Genomic DNA, 19588 nt, shown 5'->3' with positions numbered 1-19588 from the left:
AAGGTTTCCTCCCACAGGAGGGACAGGCACAATATTATCCGATTGTTGACATGGTAATTGGCAACAATGCAATAAAAGTGCAGGACATTCGGGACAGAGTGCTGGCAGACAATGTCACTTTTGGGAATGTGAATACGGTCAGCACAACGACAACTGCCAGAGTCCTACAGAAACCTAAAATAAGGATGAAGCAGTTCACTGTACCCTGGGAGAGAAGCGTGAACGTGTGAAAGAGCTCCGGTATCAATATGTCCAGGTAAGATGTGTGTTCAATAACCAAACAGGGTACATACACAGCTATGCATAATGTAGAGTACTGTAAAACTGTGGATTTACTGTGTTTTAGAGAGTAATGAGATGGAAGCAAGGCAAGCTGCACATCCATTCATCTTTGTGGATGAAGCTGGATTCAACCGGGCAAAAACACGCCGCAGGGGAAGAAGTGTGATTGGACAGAGAGCAGCCGTGGATGTCCCAGGCCAGAGAGGAGCGAACACCACTGTGTGCAGCACTGTCCACTGAGGGGTTGCTGTTACACAAACCACTCATCGGCCCCTACAATACAGAGAGGTGCATTTCTTTTCTGGATGACCTGCATAATCGACTTGTGCCAGCGGAGGAGAGAGGGGCCAGGACCTCCCCTGCCTTCATTGTTGTCGGATAATGTGGCGTTCCTCCACTGAGCTGCGGTCAGACTGGTTCGCTGCACATCCCAGGGTGTCAGTACTATTCCTGCCTCCATACTCCCCCTTCCTAAACCCCACAGAGGAGGGTGGAGGTGGAAGGTTTATGACCACCATCCACGTGACCTGATGTCCTTACTGGATGCCATGAATGCGGCGTGTGGAGACACTTCTCCTGAAGACTGCCAGGGTTGGATGAGAGATTCCAGAAGATACTTTCAAAGATGCATCGCCAGAGAAGACATAAGATGTGATGTTGATGAGAACTTGTGGCCAAATGCAGGAGAGAGGGACAACTCTCACCTCACAGTGCTGCACAGTCCGAGTGATTATACCACACATGTTGTTGATGTTTTTTTATTATTGCAGCCCAGGAATTTCAGGAATTTGTTTTTTGTTTCAACTTTTTATTTGTCACAAGTAAATGAGTATATGCAAAGATATAGAAAGAATAAAGGATATTGAAGCAAATTAATGCATTTCTGATTAATTCTTGTTACATATACTTTAGTACAGTCAATAAAGTGAATTATAAATATTATTCTATAATGAAATACTGATTTATGTGAAAAATAAAAAAGTCTTTCAAACTTCAAAGATAAAAGTTAATCATTTATGTAATGCTCCCTGTTGTTAGTGTTTTTAGATCAGTGTGTTATGAGTGACAATGTACACCGATCAGCCATAACATTATGACCACTGACAGGTGAAGTGAATAACATTAATATTATTTAATATTAATTACTGCCTAATATTGTGTAGGTCCCCCTTTTGCCACCAAAACAGCCCTGACCCGTCGAGGCATGGACTCCACTAGACCTCTGAAGGTGTGCTGTGGTATCTGGCACCAAGACGTTAGCAGCAGATCCTTTAAGTCGTGTAAGTTGAGAGGTGGGGCCTCCATGGATCAGACGTGTTTGTCCAGTACATCCCACAGATGCTCGATTGGATTGAGATCTGGGGAATTTGGAGGCCAAGTCAACACCTTGAACTCGTGATTCATCAGACCAGGCCACCTTCTTCCATTGCTCCGTGGTCCAGTTCTGATGCTCACGTGCCCATTGTAGGCGCTTTCGGCAGTGGACAGGGGTCAGCATGGGCACCCTGACTGGTCTGCGGCTACGCAGCCCCATACGCAACAAACTGCGATGCACTGTGTGTTCTGACACCTTTCTATCAGAACCAGCATTCACTTTTTCAGCAATTTGAGCTACAGTAGCTCGTCTGTTGGATCGGACCACACGGGCCAGCCTTCTCTCCCCACGTGCATCAATGAGTCTTGGCCTCCCATGACCCTGTCGCCGGTTCACCACTTTTCCTTCCTTGGACACTTTTGATAGGTACTGACCCCTGCAGACCGGGAACAGCCCACAAGAGCTGCAGTTTTGGAGATGCTCTGACCCAGTCGTCTAGCCATCACAATGTGGCCCTTGTCAAAGTCGCTCAGATCCTTACGCTGCCCATTTTTCCTGCTTCTAACACATCAACTTTGAGGACAAAATGTTCACTTGCTGCCTAATATATCCCACCCACTGACAGGTGCCACGATAACGAGATTATCAGTGTTATTCACTTCACCTGTCAGTGGTCATAGTGTTATGGCTGATCAGTGTAGTATAACATAGCATAGTTGTGCCAATTCTGCAACCGCCTGTGAAACCGCGGCACCTGCTGGCGGATCCTGGTACTACAGCACATTTCCCATGTTGACTGGGGAGCGACAGGGCTGTTGGGGTTTCTGTGCTGAAACTGCGCTAAACCAAACCCGCAGCAGCGCCGGGACACTGGCCTGGTCCCGCACCATCCCCTGTCACGTCTAGGTTTTTGCGTCATTTATTCACCATGCGGGAAACAAACAGAAACACCAAAAGTAAAGTGACTGATACAGTTCATCGCTATGTTTAGATCACTGGGTGTAGAGTAACAGAAGGACATGCTGCACATCCCCCAGAGAACAACGTCATCCCTTCATTTAAACTCGACCACTTCTTTAAAACATCCCTAGACAGATAGATACTGTAGTCTCTTAATATCTGCTCTCTCACTGCTTCTGATTGCTTTTGTAGTTGAATTCCACAACAATTATTTCAGAACTGCAGAGTCTCTATTCTCTCTATTCTTCAGGATTGCAGAAGTGAAATTAGACAACATACTAGTTTTCATTCAGTGCATTTCAGCTTTTCAGGGGGCGATGCAGTCAGCTGTCACAACAGGGTGAAACTGAGTTCGGCAGACAAACAGCGCCCTCTGCAGCCCTCTCTCCATCTCTCTCCCTCCCTCCCTTTGTCTCTCTCTCTCTCCCCGCAGCTCTCCTCTCCTCTCCTCCCCCCATCTTCCTGTTTGAAATGAAACCGTCGCCGGAGGTGGCTGCAGCAGTGTCTCCCGGGGGCGGCCTGGGGAGGCAAGGGGGCCGGTTTCTGAGCCCAGGAGCGGTGCAAAGCGAACAGAAGGAACGGGGTTTATTTCGGTGAAGAGAGGGCTGGGGCCTCCCTGTGGTGAGCCCTGCCTGAACACAAGTGCAGAGGCACCCACAGCTCGGGCACGGCGCTTCCTGTTTGCCCCGCAGACTGCCAGTGTGCCCCCCGCCCACCCGCCTGATCGCTCCCAGAGTCACCCGCCCTGCAAACCCCGGTGCAGTTAGGCAGCTGTCTGACTGCGTGAGTGAGTGCAGGCTTAGCTTTGTGTGTCTTTGCCCTCCTCCACAGGGCAGAGCCCCCTCTCATTTCTTGACAATAAACTCAATCCTACAATCCACACAATCCTTGGGCCACAGTCCAGAGATCTGTTATTTACATGATTATTAGCCTATTAATTCATTCATTTCTTACACATTATAGACCCCCTCTACAAGAAACTATTTCAATATCTAACAACGTCATTATCCTGAATGGACTGAAGAGAAAATAAAACAATCGGCCGTGCTTATTCTTCCCTTCGCACATGGCTCCTGCTGCCTCTCTTATCTGCTCTGTAATTACTTCCGAGTTTTACTGAAGGTGGATATAATTTAGCTCTTGCTGATAACAACAAAGCCACACTCGACGAGGCTTCACAAATGTAAAACATCGCCCCCAGGTAACCGCAGGCCCTGCCCTGGATGACAGAGATGCGGGGCTGACACACACAGCGCAGAAAATTCCAGGAATGCAGCGGCTCACAATGGCGTCTTTCAGCGCTCCGTTCGTGCAAAGGAAGAGTGTGCTGTGCTAGGCAGCCCTGTGCGTTTGCCAGAATGCTATTGTGCGCCGAGCTGCATGTGAATGAGAATGAGCGCATTGCTGCCGTAATACCCAGGCGTCCCGGTCGGTGTCGCTGTCGTGCAGGGGCTCGGTCTGACGGGTCCCAGGGAAGTGTAACAAAATGTCAACAGCGATCAGTACCAGACGGACAGGAAGCTGATGCCTCGACTTCCTTGGGAGGATTATTACCCCTCAATACTGTCATTATTATGAATAGTTCAAGCAGTAGTGGAAACTGGGCTTCAAGGCATTCAAGACAGAAAACAGGAGACACTTCTTCACACAGAGAGGCGTCACAATCTGAACAAACTCCCCAGCGATGTGGCTGAAGAGACAATTTGGGAACATTCAAAAACAGACTGGATAGGATCCTTGATCACTTAGTTATTAATGGACACCAAACGAGCATGATGGGGCGAATGGGCTCCTCTCGACTGGACACTGTCTCATGTTCTTAAGTTCACAACTGTCTCTGTCTTCACTTGCTAGATCAGAGAATGAGGCGTCTGAATCCACACACATACAGACTGATACACGTCCCTCACAGACTCAAGCTGCTGTTCCTTCCTTTAATAAACCCGTCACACATGGGATCCGCAGCTGGGATCCGGTGGCTGACTGTTATCAGGCGGCGCTGTCTTTACAGGTTCTGGCATCGGCTGGTTTTCCTGGCAGTCTCAGCCTTGCCTGCCTTGTTTTACAGATATCAATCGCTGGCACTTAAGCAGGATTTACTCATCAAACGCCCCTCCAACTTTACAAGACGTTAAAAAGCAGCTGTGATCCACACCCGCAGAGAGAGATGCATAGACATCCAGAGTGTAAATCATCTCAGCTTCTTCTTCCCTCTCCCACTCACTCCCCAAAATGTGTCCTGGAGGGACATTAATCCAACCTTCACACACGGGGTCCTAATGGACAGCTGGCGACTGTTCAGGCCTTCCTGAGGACGGCCAAAGAGGGACATCAGGTGGTCAACAGCTCTCTCGCTCAAGGGGACAGTTCTTGGAGATGACCGATACACAGAGGTGGACTTTGACTGGACTGGCCCATTACTCGTCCACAAGAGGAAGACAAACCTCTGGGCTCTACAGCTGCTGGGAAGTGTCTCACAACTGGCTGCTCCTGCCATTGCAGACTGCCTTTACCTTTACACCACACTGTTTACAACTGCAGAAGTTCCCTCTACAAAACCCTCTTCCACTCGCTTCACGTCACAGTAGAGGAGTGGCCAACATAATGTCCCACAACACACACACACACACCACTATTCCCTCCCCTGAGACCGAAGCAAGAACTCCCACATCTACCTCTAGCCACCTTGTCCTTCATGTCCATTCACTGCTCCTGATCATGTGTCCAACAGCAAGGAGCGTCCAGACTGCGGTTCGAGACCTGCCTGGGCTGAAACCGATGCCGTGTGGTGTCCAGCTCTCTCACTGCTCCAATCAGTCCACCCAGGGAGTGGAGAGCAGTCCGGTGAGGGAGCGAGTGGCCGTCTGCCAAGACAGAGAGGAAAAGAGCTGCAGATATCTCACCGCCGACCAAACGTCCCGCGTCTGCTAAGCTGAACACGTCCTCCTGGGCCAAAGCTGCGCCGAGGTTGTCTTGGTCCACGAACAGACCTCACACTAATGTCATTGCTTTGACTGAGCAGAGCCGCTCCAATGAAACGGGTTTACTAGAAATGCAGACTGCCACAGGACGGCCGTGACGGGAGTGCGGTTAAACTTTACACAAATCTGCGTGACGCTTTATTGGACAGCTGGGTGAGAGAGCAGCCTTCTCGATCACACGGTTAATGAATGACCTCGGAGTCCCTCACGTCCTCCTCAGCCCGGCCGATGTAATGGCAGCTTCACGCCTTTTATAAGTAAAAATTGATCAGGCTCTCTCGTGCATAAATAACAATCATAACACACCGAGGTTGTGACCGCCTTCAGCTTATGCACACACAGATATTTACACAAAAATTAAACAAAAGTTCGAAAGTGGTCAATTCCAAATCGTGCTTTTTGGATGACGTAGCACACTAGTTTTGATGATCTTGGAGCGAGGTACACCGATTGCCTTGACCTTGCAAAGGGGCCGGAGAAGGAATTATGGCTTCGTATCAAACCGGAATCATAATCTGGGGCTTGAGGAGAGTCCTCCATTTGCCAAACGGCCCGGTGGCAACAGGCCCGACGGGAGCCGGGAATCGAGACGGGATCTCATGTTTCATTTTGCATCTGAATGACAGGGCGACTGCTGTCCACTGGAGCTCAGCCATTGTCATCGTTTATTATTATTATTATTATTATTATTATTATTATTATTATTATTATTATTTATTAGCAGACAATCTTGGCCAGGGCGACTTACAACTAACACTTTCATTTAAAATGTATTTGTGTATTTTATTTGAGATACAGGCTGCAAAAAGCAAACCCACAAAAACATATTAAAACAACTATGCTAGGTACAAACTTTTACTCAGATTCATATTTCCACATGATAGATTAATAATGACAGATCAGTGCACATCGGTAACACATTTCAGTTCTGCAATAACCTACTTAGCATGTGTCACGTTAGTTGAGTCATCTAGTTTTGCAAGTTCTGCACACGTCATAAAATACTTTTGCAACACAGGGCTATTATTATTATTATTATTATTATTATTATTATTATTATTATTATTATTTTTAATCTAATCAAAGAGAGTGAAAGGGGAAATAAATGGGTTTAATCTGAATGCAAAGGCCATGCACTGACCAGACGACGCAGGGACACAGCGCTTGCTTTGCTGTCGTGTTGTGCACCCCAGGATCGGCTGGACTTATTAGCATTGCAGCTCCTGACTCAGGGGACAGTGCTAGTGCATCAGCCCGACAGCCCAGTTTTGTGCAAAAGTGGCAACGGGGCTCGGTGGCCCGTGTCGCCTGTCCGACCTGCCAGCTCCGCTTTTTGTTGCATTTTCTATTTCCACTCCTCGACAGCCTCGCCGGAGCGCTGGCAGGGCCGTTTGCAAGCGGCGTTCCGGTTGGTCGTCGCCAGCGCCCGGGATGAGCCGCGGCCGCCCATTGGCGCAGAGCCGGCCGTGTGACGCGCCGTGTGTGTGTGTGTCTCCCTGCGAGTAAATGGCTCCTCCTGCCACACAGAGTCGGAGCTGAGCGAGAGGAGCGCAGGGAGAAAAACAGCAACACCGCCCGAAACACAGCCACCCCGGCGCCATCAGCGGGCTCTGCGAGCGAGGAGGATCCGGCGCGGCGAGGCGAGGGACGGCTTCCATTCCCCTTCAGAGCAGACCCGGCTCCCCAAATGAACTCCGTCAGAGCGACCAACAGGAGACCCAGGCGAGTGTCCAGGCCGCGCCCGGTGCAGCCGGAACGGAACAACGCAGAGAGAGGTGAGCCCGGCGTCTCGCAGCCCCGGGGCGGCAGCGCGGTTCAAAAACACGGGGCGGACAAGGCACTCTGAGCGCGACCCCCCGTCAGCCCGTCCCCAAGCTCGGAGTGGGCGGACGGAGGGGCCTCCCCGTCAGCTGGCCTCCACTAGGAAAGTCCGAGGCTTCAGATGCGGCGGCCCAGCGCGCAGGCCGCGCTTTGTTTGGCTCGGCTCGTCCCTAATCCCCGCTGCTCCGGCGCCGCTGGGGGGTCGCTGCTGGCGGCCAAACTCTCCCCGCAGTCCGGTTACCGAGCCCCCTCCCCCCGCCGGTGTGCGGGCAGCCCCCGCGCCGTGTTTTACACAGAAAGGCGATTATGCGCGATGTTTCCCCCTCCGTGCGCTGCCCTCTCGGGGGTGTTGTGTTAAATGTTAACTAACTTGGCAGCCCCCCCGGCCGCGGTCGTGTTCTCCGTGGTGCCTGCTTTCCGGTGTGTTTCCCGGGGGGGGAGACCGCGGTGGACCGGTGGACATGTCCCCAATCCAGACCCCGTATCCACACCTGACGGGCCATTTGCGTGTCACAGCCCCGCCGGGGAATCCGCAGGCCCGGGCCGGGGTGTCGATTGGCATCTGTGCTGATCAATCAGCCACCATTGTCTGGGGCGCCGGGCTTGTCTGCGGACGGACTCGGGTTTGAAAGGGGTGACGTGAGCACGCAGGCCCGGGCCCCCAGCCCGCACAGCAGGGTGGCACGGCGGCGGTCCGGGTCCGGGTCCGGGTCCGTGTGCGGAACCGATATGGGTCAGGCTGTGGGTCTCCGGGTTCGTGTGCAAAATGTGAGGCTGGGAATCGCGGGGTGATGGCCGGAGTTGTTTTTGTCCTTCCTCTCCAATCTATTAGTCACCTGATCTGTCAATGCCAAATGATGGAATCTTTTAATTGGCAGACAAGTAAGTTTTGCACCGACGACTGTCGTTTCTCTTGCAGGCTGCACGCATATGCAACTCAAAATGGGCTTCAACACAAACCCGGAGCAATGCTGTGTGTATATCTGTGTTAATTCGTGCAGGGTTGTGTCGTGCATAGACGTTTGTCAACATTAAAATGGGCTGCTTGTCCTTTGAGGAACCCAGTGAGTAAATGAAATGCATAAATGCTGCTGTGCATTGGAGATGGACGGTGCATCTGCTCGCTTCTGCAGTAAATCTGAATTAATCCTGTTTTACAGAGCTGGCGACCAGGGCTGCACAACCTGTGAGAGGTGCTGCTGATTTGGAATCGCTTATGAAGGGCCTCATCGTGTTTTGGGAGTTACACGCTATATGCTGTAACTTTTCAGTACGATTATAAGAGTTTTTAAATTGTGTTTTCTGTCCGGTTTTTGAATGTGGACTAAAAATAAAAGTGCTGTTTAGATGTGAGGAAATAACACTCCCATTGTGTAGCATTGTGATCCGTTCCACATCTTACGAGTTGCAGGCTCCTTTATACTGGTGCAGGCGCCGGCGTGCTCGTTACCTGAGGACTACACGCGTGAACAAACCTGTGGGTGTGCAAATTTAATCACAGTTTATATAATCAAATGAGTATAAAGTTCTCCATCAAGGGGACGCTTTGGTGGATTGCTCTGCTGTGCAATGGGAGTCTTACACCTCTCTCGTGTCTGGACCAGTACCATGACAGTCAAATCGGGCACAAACTGTAAATGCTTCTCGATCAACGGAAAAATACCAAATTCCAGGACATGGGGAGTGATTGAGGCAGGGGGTGTCGTAGTAAAGCGGTAGTAGATGCTTGCTGGGGGACCCACGAAGGCTAGACATCGCTAGAGTCCTGCTGTCAGGATGCGTCTCCAGCCTGTGAAGCACAAGAAGCTGTGAAACGTGCCGTCAGTTGACTGTTTACGGCTGACCCTGTGACTCACGTGTAACTCTGATACTCTGCGGCCTTTTATCTCGTCCCCGTGATCTGCCCTTCGAAGTGTCAGCTTATTGCTTTACTAAACTTACTATAACTTTAACTTTACTAAAATTACTATAAATTCATGACTGATTATATCAAAATAACTCCTAATTACTGTACAGTTTTCTGTGGCTGCCTTTTATCTAAAAACTTTTTCATTTATTTATATAATTGTTAACACCGGTAAATGGCTTGACTGCGTTGGAATATGGCCTTCTGATTGACCGTGAGCTCCTCGGTATCAGATCGGTGTAAGTTGGGCAGCATTGTGGCAAATTGTCCATTGATACCGTATAGCCGAGCCCTGTAGTTTGGCACCATATGGTGGTGATAGGCTCCTGGCAAACCCCAGGTGCGCTGTCATGCCCACACCCCCATGCAAAAGCGTGTGATTTAAACTGCAGGAATGTGGAGGTGGTTTTCCTGCTGGGAGTGGCAGTCACGCTTCACATATCCTCTCCACAGCCAGGGCTAATGCTGCTGATGGCAGGTACAAGAGCCGCTCAGCCCTGGCACACCACTCCCACTGGCCAGCAGGTTTTAACTTCTGCACAAGGAGCACAAAACAAAAAACGAAATGCCAGAGCATGTGCCATCATCCAGCATGGGTATTGGCGTCCCGGTGGATTCTCGTCGGAGCCGTTTCAGGGTTTAGGAGAAGCCCTGTATCGCATATGAGCTCTTTCTGGCGCTGGGCTGCAACTCTGCGTACGTCGTTTTGGGTATATTTGCATGGACTGATTGAATTGTGGAAATGTGTGTGTCTCTCTGTTTTGTGGGCTGGCTTTCCCGTTCTCCAATGCGCTGTGTAAACGCTGGAGCAGACCAGGGTGCTCCGCAGTGGGACCGTGGCCTGCCTGCCTCCCTGGCTTGATTAAGGCCCCGTCCTGCTGCCACAGTGTGGACTCGGGCCTTTCTGGATCTCGCGTTCTCGTCTGGTTTGAAGATGGATATCTGTATGCACGGCCCTTTGAACGAGGCCGGCCACCTGAGAGTTGTTTTTATTGAGTAGATGCATTTTAAAACCACAAAATCCGAAAACGTCCTGCTGAGTTTCAATCTAATCCGACCGCAGTGTGTGTTTTATTTTATACTATCAGAAAAGCCCCTGTTTTTGTTGTTTGTTGGCTTTATCTTCATGGCAACTAAAGCAGAGCCTACGCTCAAGGCATCATTGAAACGCTGAACGAGAAGGGAATGGGCTGCTGTGAATCAGGTTCGGCGCTGAGTAACCTGCAGGAGGTCTGAAGTGATCAGGAAGTGTTTATTTGTTTAATACAGTCCAGGGTCTGTGTGGTCATTGGGGCGTTCTTGTGTCACTGGCTGTCCTCCCCCAGTCTGCGCAGCTGCGGCCCCCGAGAGTGCAGCGAGAGTCCGAGCTCCGGGGGGCTTGGTGGCGGGGGTGTGGAAGGGGACCGGCTGTGCAGGGGGGGCAGGATTTGATTTATGCACAGTGTATGTAGGTAGAAGAGAAGTAGTTGCAAGATGGCGCAACCTGTAATTCTCCGGTAAGCGGTTACCAGTGGCGGTCGAGACCGTGGCGTCTAGGGCAGGACGCAGAGGAGGGCGCCGGGTGTGCCGGTACCCACCGAATCCCACCGCAGCTGGTGGAGGTGAACAAGCATCTCGCTCCACCTTGAAATGATCGCTGTTTGTTCCAGCACAGAGGAAATAAACATTAATGTCTGCAATTCATCCTCCATAAGAGCCCGGTTGTTTCTCTGTGTTTGTTTGCCTCCAAGGAAATGTGCGAAATGTCTTTTGTGTTTTGTTCGCGAGACGTTTATTGTGATTTTCCTCCTGACCAATCTGGTCTCTGGCCCTCCTGTGGGATTTATCTGTGACCTAAGGCAGTGGCTCTCAACCCTGCTCCTGGAGGAGCCCCTACGCTGCTGGTTTTTGTTCCAATCCAGCTATCAATTACTTAATTGAACCTTTCATTTAAGTAATCATTTTCTACATCAGAACATTTTCATTATTTTAAACCATAGGAGTTTTAAGTATAAAGAACTTATCATAAGGGCAGTGCAACTTATTAATGTGTAAGTCAAATGTAAACAAATGACTTCAGTTAAGGGTTCAATTAAGTGATTGAGAGATCTGTTGGAATATAAAGCAGCAAGGTAGGGGGTCCACCAGCACCAGGGTTGAGAAGGCGTAGAAATGTGTGTGAGGTGAGGTGAGGCTCGTGCACCGTCCTCTTAGGCTTGAGGAAGGCAGTCCCAGTGCCAAGTGCGTTCATGGTTTTCATAATTAATTAATTGAGATCATTATCAGGAGGTCAAAGTTCAGTTGATATTATTCACGGCACCAGTTATTATTATTATTACCCAATTTCTTAGAAGACACCCTTACAATTGTTACAATACATCACATTACTTTTTCATTTGTACCCATTTATACAGCTGGGCATTTAGAGAACAACAGCAGTGTCCCTCCGCTCCAGAGTCCAGGGCCCACGACTCCACACTTCAATTAACATGAGGAGGGGGGGCAGGATACCTATTACAATATTGCTCCAGAGCTGGGTGTCCGCCTGCAACTGAGAACTGGGCCAGAGAGGCGGGAGTCACTGTAATGCAATGGAGAGGTCATGGTCCCTGACCCTGCTTTGTATTGAAATGGGCTGCTCTTAGTGCAGGTCAGCACCAGTCCACCTCCCGTGCAGCTGCGCCTTTTCTGTACGTGCTGCTCATGCCACCGGCGCCACTGTCTAGATCTGTATTTTTCACTCTCCTGTCACAAGACACATGCTGTGAAGTGCGTAGAGATACTGGTCAACTCAAGGGTAGTTCTGTGGCACCTTAACAACACCACACCGTCCTGCCTCCTGTGAGCTGCGCCCCAGTCGGACTCGGCTCGGTTTCCTGAACAGAGAGAGACCACAAACCCCAGAGCGGATCTTGGGTGTGTAGTAGGTTGTGCACCGGGCCCGGGCTGCTGCTCTGGCTGCTTCCGTAGCTCTTCCGCGCCGCTAGCGCTGTGAAGACACGAGAGATTACACGAGACACGCTTGTGGCTGCTGCTGCTTCAGAAGTGACGCGTCACGTGAGTGTACCGCTTGCACTTGTTGTGGTAAAGACATAAACGCGTAGATGTGGCTTTTAACCAGAGTGTTGCGTTTCAGTTACTTCCTGGTTATGTCATCGAAGGAACTTGTTTTGTGAAAACACACGCTAGCGTGGGTGTCCTGCTGCTGAGGTAGGAAGGGCAGCCAGCTGAGAGACACAGCACCGCGGAGGGGTCCGATGCCGTTATCACTGTGAGATCGGGGGGGAGGTGAGCTTTGAGGGTCAGACGGAGGGGTGAAGAGAGGGACGCAATATTGGGTACTGAATATTGTACGGATCTCAGAAACTTGAGCTGGGCGTTATCTTTCCTTACCTCCTGTGTAGCACGATGCTCGGGTGTCCATTGGCGAAGGCATCAGTGTTTGGCTTAGTTTGTATTGTGTTTGTTTTGGGACGCCTACTACTCAAATTAATTAATTGTGGCTACGGAAACCTGCCATTGAAGACTGCAGTTCTGATTATTGAACTTCATTCTAAATTACAGGAGAGGACATATCATGTATACTTTCTCTTATTGATTTAAAATTGTAGTCCTCGAGTCTGTTTGATTCATGCTTTGTGTTCGCAGCAGTCAGGCCAGGGAAAGTGTGTAGATCTGATTTGTGTCCTCTGTCAGTCGTGAAAAAATGTAGAAAGTCAAAGTCTTCAGCTCCAGTGCACTGTGAAGGGGTTATTTTGGTGTTGTCTTACCTGTGAGCCTTTTCATATTAATTTCGGTAACCTTTGCAAGAAATAATCTGTTGGCATTAAATAAAGATGGCTTTGTGGAGCAACAATGACGGTCTTGTGTAACAAAATTAATTGCTTTTTGATGGATGCATAACATGCTGCACACCTTTCCTGCTCTCCTGTGTGGCTGGACATGTTTACACTCTGTTGCTCTGTGACCCGGAGAGGGTGATGTTTCCTCGGGGGGGTGGAGTAGGGGGGCTCTGAGTAGTGAAGAGTCCTGTTGGTTAATTGAGCTGCTGGTCGCCCTGTCAGCGTCTCCGCAGACAGGCACGCCGCCAGCAACTCAAGCCAGGAAGGAAACTAACCCCTGCACTCGCTGCCCCGCCGCTGGGCAAGCCCGACCGCCAGAGGATACGCGCTCGGGCCGCACTCTGAAATAAATATGGGGTGGAGGCACCACTCGCTCGGAGAGTCAACGGCCACAGGGGCGGCTGCCTCCTGTTCGTTGGCGTGTCAAGGGGTCGCACCTGTGTGGCTCACCTGAGGGGGTTTCTGAAAGGGTCCGGCCTGCGCTGTATCAAGTGACAGGCTGTGGGTACCGTGCGTCTGACCCTGGCCTGGTTGTTTGCTGCTCCTGTGCTGTACCACACGTGTCTGTGCGCCGTGGATCTGTGTGACACAGTACCGTGCCGTGACATGACCTCCCTCGCATGGCTGACCCAAGTGCCGTCCTGTCCTGCTGCTCCCTGGGGAAGCTCAGGGAGTCTGTCTGCCTTTGGGAAGAGACTGCCTGAGTGGGGCCCTGTCCTGATTTTACTGGCAGATGATGCAGTTTTGTCTCGGTAATGTCTGTTTTCTGCTGTTTTGGGGGAGAAGACTGTACATTTCCCTGGTCCTGCACAAATAAATGGTTAATATGCAGCTAACATGGCCTGAGCACTCCTTAGTGGACAGCTGTAATGGACACAATGCACTGAGGTCACTGAGCCCCCTCATGGGGAATGATTGCTATGACAGCACATCATGATTAGGTCCCTCCCTCCAGCTCCACGGCCCTATCACTGCGCAGCTTTCATTGCTCACTTCCTGTCCCTGGTACTGCTAGTCCAACAGCTGTGTGTGTGTGTGTGGTGGTTGTGTAGGGAGTTAGCATGTGCAGGTGTTGTGTGCAGTGTCCCACGGGTGTGTTCACAGCCCTGGGACCATGAGGATGTGGGGGCATACTTCAGAAGATGGGTCAGGCCACCAACCAAAGCAGGGCTGTTTCTTTAATGTCTCTGTGAAGTATTTCTTCAAATCGACAGTTGGGGGGTGTCATCCTGTTAGGTGCCAGCTGTGCTCTGCAAATGAGTGATTAAATGACATAATGGTCTTTGTTGGGGTGTCTGAGCGCGAGTCCAGTTTCACGTGGGTGTGGCTGTGGTGACGTTCTGTGTGAGAGACGTTGCCTGGTTTTAAAACATGCCTAGGAGATGGTATCGGTTCAGTTCTGTTGAATCATTGGCTACGTGTGAAGTGTATGCAGAGGGAAGTGAGGCATTGTGGTTGGCTTTCTGGTCCCTCTGTGGCAGTCAGGTGAACTGCAGGTCGGTGCAGTAGGGCACTTACGATGCACTCAGACTGTGGCAGGACAGGAGACACGGGGACATTCACTTCACACTGAAGTGCAGCGACTCCGTGTGGAAGGGACCGTTCACTGGAGGCTGTGGTGAGCAGAACCCTTCAGCTCATCGAAAAAGTAAAGCGCATCAGCGTTGAGCGACAGAGTCCAGTGAAGTGGGAGCAGAGTTCTCCTTGTAAACTAAGATGGATACTTTGTGGTCCTAGGTTTCAAGATTGATGGCTCGCTTATTAGATTTTTCTGTGTGAAAGTATGGGATCGAACTAAGTGGCACTTAGTTTATATACTTTGTCGTCATGTCCTGAACATGTGCCAGTAAAGTAGTCTGTCTCTCTGAATCCATCGTGGTCCACTGTGCTGTAAGTGTAGAGCTTCGTAGCCTCAGATTGGGCAGGACCATTGGGTGAGCGATGTCTCTGTTGCCAATGCCACTGTGTGTGTGCCAATTGTTTGCCATCTCTGTTGCTTCCGACAACTTTTTTGTTTTGAGTTGTTATTCAGGGCAGGAGGTCTTCTGTGGCGCTGTGAAAGCCTGCAGTCGAAAGCTGTGTCCTGGAGACCCTGTTCACACTGTAATACGCTGCCCTGCAGCTGCCAGGAGGGGGCGAGATCTTATTTTGATCTTTTAAAAATCTTTTAATTGTATCGCAGAGACATTTGTATTTTAATCATTAGCACTGTAGGGTAATCCGTGCAGTGAGAACCTCCTCTCTATTTCCACAAACTAGAGGGCTACACCTGGAGCCGGCCTTTAAGTAATAATATATTAACAATCTATTTTATATAGCGCCTTTCATAACTGAACATCACAAAAGCTGCTTCTCTGAATCCGAGTCTGAAGGGACAAAAATATGACAGAGCAGATAGGAAATCAGTTTACAGTGTGACGTCATCAAGCCGTCTGTGCGCCGCGCTCTGGACAGTAAGTAAGGGCTCCCGTTAGCCCAACTGTTGTGGTTGCTCTCGCGGTGCAACTTGGAACTCGTGTTTTGGTTTTGATTCCACATCAGACCCCACACTCCATCCTCGTTTCCTGCCCCTCGGTCTTGCAGCCTGACTCCCCTGTCGTTCAGCTGATGTGATATTAAACTGTTGTGAGCTCCTGCTGCCGGACGATCGCCAGCCCGAGGGAACAGAGTCAAGTCGTTCACTCGGGAATCCTGTGTGTTTGTGTGTGTGTGTGTGTGCGCGCTGGATCCGCTCGACCCATTTGAAACTGGCTGTGTTTGAGGGGGTGGGGAAAACCGGCTCCTGGGGCCAGAGCACTGCCTTCTCTCTGTCCTCTGCTCTGGACATTCAACAGGAAAGGAGCTTTGTTTCCATTCTAGGAACAGCTGGTTCCACTTCTTTTTCTTTTATATCGATTTATTCTGCTGTTTGTTAGTTTTTTTTTTTTTTTTTTTTTGGTGCATCAAAATGTCACTGTGCTTTATCACACTAACCACACAAGTGAAGAGTAATCAAGCTCGATGTCTGGCTTCCTCCAGCCTTCTGGTGATGGTTGCTCAACTGGGTTATAATCGGCAGTGCCGTGACTGGTGCTTCACAAGAGACGCATCTTGCAAGAAAGCACTGCAGTGGCTGATTCCACACCAGACCCATTTTAAACGGCCTGTATTTATTGACTGCGAGGGGCAGTAAACCAGGATATGGGCCTGCTGGTGCATTAATCCTCCTGCTACGCAATTGCTTTTCCTCCAGTACCGTGTTCTTGCAGAAGACAGACGGATACACTTTACGATCTCTTGTGATTGCGAGAGATTCGTTTTTAATGTATTTAAGTGTTCTGTTAACTGGTGGAGATATATACAATATTTATTTACGCTTGATATCTATCTTTATACAGTGGAAAGTCGTGCATGCTGTATACGGTGCAGTTGTGTAGAGAGAGCACAGACTTTGACGGGCTGCAGTGTTTGTAGTTACATGTCCAGTAGCCTGGTAGCCCCGTGCTGCCAAAGCAACAGCCAGTGTTTCTGAAGCTCTCCAAGGGGGTTGCCTGGATTTCTGTTAGCTCCTCATTTACGAACTGGAGCATGAGTTTCCTCAGCTGCAAAGGTAAGCAGCGGTTACTTAAAACTAGATCGCATTTGACTGCTGGTCTTGCTGAAGAATGGAAAGCTGTACGGCGCACGTTGTAGCAGCCTGACTTTGTGTGCGCTTGTGGTGTGTGTTTTCAGTTAAACGTTTGGTTTTTACAACTGAAAAAACTGTTGAAATTGTAGTTTTGCCTTTGTTCTGTGTTGTGAGGGTAGTGTTGCCTTAGGAGGTGTTTAGAGATACCCCGTCTTATCTGCGGGGCCTGTGAACATGGAGGCCAGGCCAGGCCAGCAGCCGTGACGCGTCGGCTGCTGGGTCTGTCTGTCGGTGCGCTGGCTGCGAGATTGAGAGATAGCCCTGTTTGCGCTCACTCAATTACGGAACGGAAAGTGACGGTTTGTTGTTTGTTTTTGGTTGGTTTGTTACCCCCCCCCCCCCCCACGTTTGCTCATTTGCTTTTGCCCGGGGGTTCAATTAGTCAGTAATTTTTGGGAAAGATGTGTTTTTGTTTAAAATGCATTTACGTGTGGTCGGACTAGTTTTGGGGAGAGTGAGCCTGGTGCCTGGATGATGACTCTGTACTGTGTGGCAAATGACTGATGATAAGACTTTACTGCCGGCCTCAAATTGATTTCTGAACAAAGCTCGAGTGATCGGTCGGTAAGTTTGAGTATTTTTAGTTTATTGCTCTTAACGTGAAGCTATTGGGGGGCTGCAGATTCCTCCCCTGATGAGTGGAAGGAAATGTATAATAATGAAATAAAGAAACCGGGCTATTACTTTTCTAATGAAGTTCATAGAAGTGATATTTATATAGTGAAACAGCCTCAGGGTTCGATACATAGATGCACACACTGTGCTGGTACTGCTGGGTTAAGGGACCATTTCTCAAGGGAACCAAGAATCTTAATGTTCCCATTTAATCTGCTTTATCGGAGGGACTCGGCGTGGGTCAGCAGGAATTGTGCCGTGTCCGCTTCTCATGGATTTTCATGCTTTTGCACTGATGCCCTGTGTTGTACTCCCATGCACTGTGTGTGTTGTCCTCCCGGGCATGTTGTGCTGAAGGTCAGGGCTGTTGCGACTCTTGTGCTCCAGAAAGTGTGTTAACGGAGGCCAACTGATATAAATCCACCATCGATTACACAAGATTCTCCTTTAAAAAATAACAGTAACATAATATGAGTGTGTTCTGAATGAATCCCCCTGCTCTCTCTGAAGGACAGTCAAGTAACTCTAGTTTGTTGGTCATTGACTGTGATCCGTGTGCATGTGTAGCGATTGTTAATCTTGCGTGTATTACAGCTTCATGCCGAGAGGCTGGTTGTGAGGCCTTCTGCTCTTCTGTGATGGGCAGATAAGGGTGCTCCCGGCAGTATCCTGTACCAGGTGTATTCAAATCTCTACCCTTCCTGTTCTTGTGATGTGCAGCCTTGTGGAACGACCCGCTTCCTCCGTTACGTAACTGCATTACTGTGGCGATCGATGGGTTGCAGCCTGCGATGGATTAGAAGGTCTTGTTCTGGAGAGTTTATCGATTTTCAGCTTATTATTTTATTTATGATGCTTCCCCAATTATTATGTGACCACGCATGTTGTACCGCTCCATGCCAGCCGTGGGGCCCGAGTAACCGCCGATCGGTAAAGGTCTGGAGTCCTGACGAGACGTGATATTGCTGCACAGGTAATGGTCGGCTAATGGAGAAGCTCCTCTACCACAGTCGCTGGCAGAGCTCCCCGCCCCGAGATCCTGGCTAACCGGGAACAGGTGTGTGCGTTTCCGTGAGTGAGTAAGTGTGCGGTTTCGTTCGCGGGGGCGAGGAGTTTTCTTTCCGTTCCCGTTTTGGTTTTTAATAGTCTCCAGATCTCCATATCCAGTTTTTCCAGATTTTGTTCTTGGATTATCGTCACCCTCCCCCCAGCCTCGGCAGCACCAGAGCCGAGTGTTAATGTGCGAGTTTAATGAGCTGCTTTAATGAGCCTTTGAAGTTTGTTTATTTATGTTTGTGTTTTTTTTTGTCTCTTACTGGCTGGGTGAAGGCGTGCTGCAGGGCGAGAGGTGTGGGTGGGGGGAGGACGAGCGGGTCAGCGCCAGCAAACGGACAGACTCTAGACCAGCTTATTTACCCGGGCAACACGGGCGCTCCGCAGCAGTAGAGAGACGGAAAACATCAGGGGTCTCTTGTGGGAATTGTGGCAGATGTCCAGGTCGCTTTAGAGTGAGTGGCTGAGGTCCTGACCACGATGATTTCCACAGTAAGAGCATTATTGTTGTTGTGTAGTTGTGGGGGAGATGAGAGGGTACATTTGTAGACATTGTCCTGATAAATGTTGTAATTAATACAGACTACCATCTAAACTGCGTGACTTTGAAATGGTCGTTTTAGTTTTAATTATTTCCACAGATTTATTTTTAAACAGATGTTGGAGAGAAAGTTTTAAATGGTTTATTTTTGAGTGCATGGCCTCACCTGGAAGACAAGGAGGTGATCTCGTGTCTGTCTACCTCCTCTGATGTCCTGGTTCTGGCTGCACAGTCCGGCCTTTCTTTAGGTCTCCGTTTCCCGCTGATGTGGGACACAAACCCACCTGGAAATAGAGACACAGTGGAGCCTGTTTGTCACCATCTGGGGCTGTCCTTAAGGAAGTCCTTTATTTGGGAAAAGAGTCACTGAGTTGACGTTTCCAAACCAGGGGATGGGAAGATCTTGCTTGATCCGCCCACTGTTTGTAGAGCGTTCTCCAGTCTCTTGACACGCGCTCCCCTCCCACACAGACGGTGGATTGGGACCAGTGCAGACTATTTTTTTTATTCCCCCCCAACCTCCTGTGTGTTTCCGTTGATAGAGATGGGTCTGAGTTTGCGTTTCTACTCGGCCCTCGCTGTGAAAATATCCGCCAGTGGCACGAGGTGATTACCGTCACTGTTTC

At 49.7% G+C, this 19588-nt stretch overlaps 1 protein-coding gene across 3 annotated transcripts in view; it reads left to right on the top strand.

Annotated features, from left to right (window-relative positions):
* The first annotated feature begins 6961 nt into the window (after positions 1–6961).
* fbxo11b (F-box protein 11b) overlaps positions 6962–19588 on the top strand; it is a 22816-nt gene continuing 10189 nt past the window's right edge. The window contains exon 1 of one of the 3 annotated variants that reach the window (XM_066697118.1): positions 6962–7313. In XM_066697118.1, the coding sequence (XP_066553215.1) occupies positions 7226–7313 (88 nt within the window). In that variant the 5' untranslated portion in view covers positions 6962–7225. Of the gene's footprint in view, positions 7314–16638; positions 16676–19588 lie in introns of those variants that run through there. The other 2 variants (XM_066697116.1, XM_066697117.1) reach the window with 2 other exon arrangements.

This window comes from Amia ocellicauda, chromosome 23 (assembly GCF_036373705.1).
Source record: "Amia ocellicauda isolate fAmiCal2 chromosome 23, fAmiCal2.hap1, whole genome shotgun sequence".
Taxonomy (NCBI): domain Eukaryota; kingdom Metazoa; phylum Chordata; class Actinopteri; order Amiiformes; family Amiidae; genus Amia; species Amia ocellicauda.
The sequence above is the reverse complement of the archived record's forward strand: the minus strand, read 5'-3'. Positions and strand labels throughout refer to the sequence as shown.